Consider the following 6,429-nt stretch of genomic DNA (forward strand, 5'->3'; position numbering starts at 1 on the left):
GCAAGGGAAGTTCCCCATAGCCTCACTCTTCTCTGGGCTTGAGGCTGCTCCTTGGCAGGCATTTAAAGTAAAAAATAAAACGGGGCCGGGCGTGGTGGCTCACGCCTGTAATCCCAACACTTTGGGAGGCCGAGGCGGGCAGATCACGAGGTCAGGAGATCGAGACCATCCTGGCTAACAGGTGAAACCCCGTCTCTACTTAAAATACAAAAAAAAAAAATTAGCCGGGCGTGGTGGCGGGCGCCTGTAGTCCCAGCTACTTGGGAGGCTGAGGCAGGAGAATGGGGTGAGCCCAGGAGGCAGAGCTTGCAGTGAGCTGAGACTGCACCACTGCACTCCAGCCTAGGTGACAGAGCGAGACTCTGTCTCAAAATAAAAATAAAAATAAAATAAAATGGGGGCCGGGCACAGTGGCTCATGCCTGTAATCCCAGCACTTTGAAAGGCCGAGGCAGGCAAATCACCTGAGGTCAGGAGTTTGAGATCAGCCTGACCAACATGGCAAAACCCCGTCTCTACTAAAAATACAAAAATCAGCCAGGCATGGTGGTGGGCACCTATAATGTCAGCTACTCAGGAGGCTGAGGCAGGAGAACTGCTTGAACCTGGGAGGCAGAGGTCACAGTGAGCTGAGATTGCACCATTGCACTCCAGCCTGGGTGACAGAGTGTCTCGAAAAAAAAATAATAAAATGGGACCTCCACACTGTGGAGGCCCTTGCCAGTCTAAAGTGGTGCTTCTTTGCAGGGACTTGGAAACAACCCCCCAAACACAGCATCCCCTCACACCTGCCACCCCCTTCCTTACCGGCTGCTGTGGGAGCCTCCATCCTGAACCGTGGAGGGGCGGGGCGGAAATTTTATACAAGGACCTTGTTAAGGCCAAGAAAGTCAGTTTAATCTTATAATATAAATATATCATTTAGTCACCTCAGCTTATCCCCAGAGGTGTTTACACAATTCCCAATGACCGATGCAGCTTGGAAGGGACTGAGGCCTGCAGGTGGGTGGCAGTCAGCTCTTCGGTGGCTCCAAAGTGAGCCCCTCACAATAGGAGACACTTCAGAGAGGTCTGTCCCCAGCCACGCACTCATGATTGCTTTTTAGCAGAAGTCATGGTCACTGAGGCCCTGGGTTTGGCAAAAGCACAGCTGCCAGCAGAGCACAGTTCTGGTAGGTGGGGCCACGGCTGACCTGGCCCCAGAGCTACAGGAACAGGCAGGGGCCAGCTTGGCTTGCAACACCATGAAACAAGCCTGTGGGGCCCTTAGTGTCTTCTCCCGCAGAGCTCACCAGAAACACTTCTGTGAGTAACAGAACCTGGAAGGAAAAGGGGCAGGGGTGGGGCCTTGGTGGCACCACACAGGATGTGCCCCAGGCTTCCTCTCCAGCCGCACTGCCACATGCGGCCAACAAGAGCCCCGCAGCCCTGGGGATGCTGAGGCTTGGTCCTTCCCAGCTTCTGCAAATGCCCTGGCACTGCCCTCCAATTCAGAGGGTATAAACATCAATCCAAGCCCTGTTCCTCTTTCCAGCATGGGGGTACTTGGAGTGCCGCTGGAGGGAAGGGGGCAGTCTCTCTGGAAGAACCAGAGCTGCACCCTTCACCACTGGAGTGATCACAGCTTCAGGCTCTACCTGGCTGGCTTTTCTCATGAAGGATCCCATCTCATCTCCCAGATCAAAAAGACCCTCCTCTAAGGCTGTCCCAGGCTCTACCAACAGGCTGACCTGAGCTGCTCATGTCCCCCGTTCCTATAGCCTGAAACCTGTCAGATGTCATCTTCCATGGAGCCACTGTGCTCGCTAAGGAGGTACCACTTCAGCCTGTCGGGCAGAGGCAGGGCTTTGACCTTCACATCCACAGGCCACGGCTGAAGGTAGAGCCGGATGGCCACACGGCACAGGTGCTTGAGGGGCGGGGGATAGCTCTCCAGCTGCCTCAAGGAGAAGTGGAGGGCCTGGATCTTTTCCGCCAGGCTGCCCACAGGGTGGATATCGAAGTTTTCGGGTAGCTGGAGTTTCTGAGAGTTGGTTACCATGAGATCCAGGACAGTCTCGGCTTTGCGCAGGAGGTCCGTATGGCTCTCGTCTTCCGTGCAGCCTGGGTGGGAACAGAGCCTCTCAAAGATGATGTGAAAGCCAGACCAGCAGGACGCGCCGTGCAGGGAGCAGTTGTAGGCGGCTCCGGACTCCAGCAGGAAGCGCAGGAGAGGGAAGTGCAGTTTAAAGCTCTTGAGGCAGATGTGGGTGAGGGACTCGTGGGCTGGGCACTCGCTGGGGTCGGCCCCGTGTGCCAGCAGCAGCCGTGTGACTTGGAAGCAGAAGCGGTTGATCATCTGGGCCTCCTCTTTGTCCCCTCCCACGGTCTCACCAAGCAGGAAGATGATGCAGGTGAACACTGTGTCCCCATCTTTGGTGGTGGCCTTGACGTCTGCCCCTAGAAGAGCCATAGAACAAGAGATGCTGGGAGAAGGCCTTCAACCCTGGCAAAGCAACAGCACACATTGAAGGGGCGGGTGACAGGACGAGGCCTAGGAGCGCGCCAGCCTCACCTCCTTCCAGTAAGAGCCGGATGTTCTCAGTATTGTGGATCTGCACCCCGTCGCTGCTGGCCAGAGCATGGAGCAGAGCAGTTTTTCCTAGGGAGGGAGGGAGAGCAGGGAGGAGCAGGAGGCCAGGAAGCCCAGGTCAGGGCAACCCAGAGGAGGTGGCAGAAATCCAGACACTCAGAGGATCAGAAGATGAACTTTCAGAGACAACTCTCAGCTCAGGTGAGGGCTGAGGGTAACAGGCTTCTGGCCATTCCCTTTCCACCCAGAGAACTGGGAGCGGAAAGGCCAGGAAAAGTAGGATTTTTCTGGACCCCAAGATGCTACCTGAGATGTCGGCTGGGCCTCTCCCAATGGGAAGCCATTGTTTCTTGGAAGCTAAGTGCACACATGCCCTATTTCTTCCTATAGAAGGTCCTTGAGGGCCAGCACAGGGACAATGACTGCACTGCCTCTCTAAAGCCTCTGAGCTCAGCAAGTCAGCAGAATCCCTGTGTGCCCAGCCATGCTGTGCCACCAGCCAGGGCCAGCATCCAGCCTGCCCACCTAGCTGTTGTCCTGGGGCACCCTGGGTGTCCCCCACAAGGTGCCTGGGGGCCCAGCTGTCCTGCTTTCCTGCAGGAGGCACCCACCATGCTTGTCAGCGGCATTGACGTCAGCTCCAAGGTCCAGGAGGCGCTGCAGGCAGGGCAGGCGCTCAGGCTCCTCGCTGGCCAGGTCCAAGGGGCTACTCTCGTGGATCTGAGCCAAGCAAGCACAGCCAGGTTGGCTTGGGAAGCTGCTCAGGCCCCTGCCCGACCCCGCTTCAAAGCAAGCTGGACCTGGCACTTACCCGGTCCCTCCGATTAATGTCAGCCCCGTGATGCACCAGCAGCTCCACCATGTCCGGCTGGTTCCGCAGGACGGCAATGTGCAAGGCCGTGTAGTAGGTGACTGGGTCTGAAGGCGCAGATGCAGCTCGTGTGGGTCCTACCTATCCGCATTCTTACGGGGCCCCCGGACCCAGAGCCCAGCCCCAAACTCCCACCTAAAGTGTCCAGAAGCACAAGCCCAGCCTCCTGTCACCATCAAGGGTTAGGACAGAGCTGTCCTCACCAGATACTAGAGGGCCCTCGGGGTGTTCTAGTGGGCATGCTACTGAAGCTGTTGGGGCTTTAGTTTCCTCTTCTGTAAGAAGGGACCATAAAACGGGCGCACTCTCTCAGAAGGGCTGGGAGGCCGTGCTACACAGCAGCTCTGGCTGCTCCGCTTTGTAGGCCTGGTGGTAACAGCCAAGTTCTCCAAGCTGGTCTCCAAGTCACTGGCTTCAGAACCGGCCCTCCCGTCTCAGCTCCTTGACCCTCCAGGAGCCCAGCAGCCTCCAAGCCCGTCTTCGGATGGGGAAAGGAGACGTGCCTGGCTGTCTCAGGCCCCTATTAGGTGCACAAGGCAGCCCTGCCTGTCTCCCGACTAACCCCGCCCTCCCCGGGCTGAAAAACACAGAGAAAGGAGCACGGCTCCATCTCCATCCCTGGCACTCAGGAGCCAGGGTGTCCTGTGGTGATTTATGCCTAATGCAGCCTGTTTTCCCCTCTCCCTACGGCATGAGAAAAAAACACAAATTGGCTCAGAGTAAGTGGCAGAAAATTACCTTCCCTTAGCTCTGGGCACAGTGCCAGCAGCCGCATTTTTGCATTAATGGAAGTGGGGATTAATCTGGGAGCTGGGGAAAGTTTGCTAATCAATCACATGGTAGAAGCAGCAACACTCGCTCTTGGAACAGAGGTGGGAAGAGCCATGTGAAAACCCGCAGGAGGTGGGAGGCCACCCAATGGGAGTTTCCTTAGTTGCAGCCACCCAGGAAATAAAGCGGGGGAAGTCACTCCTCAGAGGATGGTAGAAGCCAAGGCTGGGGACATGGGGGCCCACCCAGCGCCGGGCCGCGTTTAAGCCACCTGCCCACCCCCGGGGCTCTCGCTGACCTTCAAAGTTGAGATTGGCCCCATGCCGCAAGAGAACGTCGGCCGCCCGCGTCAGCCCCAGCTCAGCCATCTTGAGCAGGGCGTTGCTCACGCCTTCCTGGTAAAAGGGAGAGTGGGCTTTCCTCTCCAGCAGCTCAGTGAGAACAAGGATTCGGCTCTCCTCGCTGGCGACATAATTGGGCCTGGGGCAGGAGAGAGGCTGAGGGTAGGCACAGCTGTGGGAACGGCTGACCGGGCAGCCTGTGGGTTGGTGGGCTTTAGTGTGCTGCTATAATCATCAGCAAGCAGGGTCCTGGCTCTGTGAGTCACAGGGGCTTGGGAGAAGCTCTGAAGTAGACAGAGGGCTATGCTGCATCTCTTAAGACGGGAGCAGACTGGGATTTGCGGAGAATGGGCTGGGTCTGTCTGCGCTCTCCTCCCGCATTGCCCAGAGTCTGGTCGCAGACTTGGGTACAACGCCTCACACACCTGGGCTGCTGGGACTGAAGGGACCACCAGCCTGGAGGCCAAGAGCCCAAGCCCGACTTTGATGCTTCTTCCTCAGAAAGCCCTTCCATCCTCAAACCTGCAGGACCCCAGCCCCGGCAACCCCTGCAGCCAAGACAGCAACACAGCCTCCCCACTCCCCTCACATTGAGACCTCTAGCTGATATTGATGAAGAAAGCCTACGTTTCCACCAGAGTCCCTGGATGGAGAGACTCATCATTACGACGTGTTGGAAATTCCAACTGACAACCCCCTCAACACCTGAGCCCCTTCCCTCTGCTCTCCCCTCCCTTCCACCTCGCGTGCCGCCGTACAATTACTTGTCAGTCTCTCCTCTGGAGCACACGCGCCAAGAAGGCGGGGATTTTGCTGAGCCACTGATGGACCCCAGGTGCCTAGTACCATGGGCAGTGAATCCGGATTCGCTCCCGACACCTTTCCTGCAGGTCCACGACAGACCAGCTCTTGTCTATAAAAACGCAAACTCTGCTACAAAAGCCCACCTTCACAGTGCTCTGGGGTAACATCTGAGGCCCCACGGATTCCACCCTGCTCCCCTGCCACGCCGGGGGGTGGCACAGCACAGGCAGGCGACAGGGTGGGGCTGAGGCGCAGGCCCTGCGACACCCCGCGGGCCTCCGCCCTCGGGCCCTCCCTGCCCTTCGTCTCCGCCATGCAAGGGGCAGGAGTGGGATCGGCGCGGGGCAGCGCGCACTCCGAGCCACGCAACCCCGGCTTCCGCCCGTCCCTTCCTCTATCAAGGGGGACGCATCCACCCCGCCCGGCTTGTGGTGATAAAGTGGGACGCTACGGGGTCGGAGCGGCCTCGGCCAGCTCACGGGAGGGGGTGAGTTACCGGTCCAGAGACTCCTGCCGTTCGGGGTCCTGGATCCCCAGGGAGCCCAGAATCGCATCCACCAGCGGCTGGTACTCGAAGATGATCCTCCGGAAGCCGTGCAGGAACGGCATCGCCGCGGGCCCCGCACAGCAGGGCGGTCGCGCTTTCTGCCGAGGCCGAGATGTCCAGACGCCGACCGGAACGCTCCGGCGGCCGCGGACCCCACCTGCTCCGCCAGTCCAGCCCCTGCGCCCGGCCGGGTCCGCTTCTCAGCCCAAGCCGCGCCCCCGCCGGAAGTGACCCTCGTACTTCCTGCCCGCGCCGACTCAGGGTGGTCCACATGGCCACAGCGCCCCCTGCGGGCTCGGAGGACCTCGGCGCGTCCCGGGGCATGACCACCAGGCGGACTCGGGCGATGTCTAGTGGGCGGCCCCAGTGGAGTCGGGGATTGGGGGATCGAGCCAAGCCAGATCCGAGACTCAGGCGGGCCCGCCCCTTCCTGCCAGGACCCGGCCCGGCTCGGCTTCGCCCTGCGATCCCGCCCGCGACCGCTGGGCGCCATCCGAGTTCCGACGGTCGTGCTCCCGGGCCCT

The 6,429-nt window shown here is 59.4% G+C and overlaps 1 protein-coding gene across 2 annotated transcripts; it reads right to left on the minus strand.

The window, feature by feature from the left end:
• Positions 1–877: 877 nt before the first annotated feature.
• On the minus strand, positions 878–6,101 carry ASB6 (ankyrin repeat and SOCS box containing 6). 2 transcript variants are annotated; one of them, NM_001133463.1, is given in 6 exon segments: positions 878–2,438; positions 2,554–2,640; positions 3,183–3,291; positions 3,383–3,489; positions 4,512–4,693; positions 5,855–6,077. In NM_001133463.1, coding segments are annotated over 6 exon segments (1,266 nt in total). In that variant the 5' UTR covers positions 5,968–6,077; the 3' UTR covers positions 878–1,770.
• Positions 6,102–6,429: the final 328 nt, after the last annotated feature.

Source organism: Pongo abelii, chromosome 13 (genome assembly GCF_028885655.2).
Source record: "Pongo abelii isolate AG06213 chromosome 13, NHGRI_mPonAbe1-v2.0_pri, whole genome shotgun sequence".
Taxonomy (NCBI): Eukaryota; Metazoa; Chordata; class Mammalia; order Primates; family Hominidae; genus Pongo; species Pongo abelii.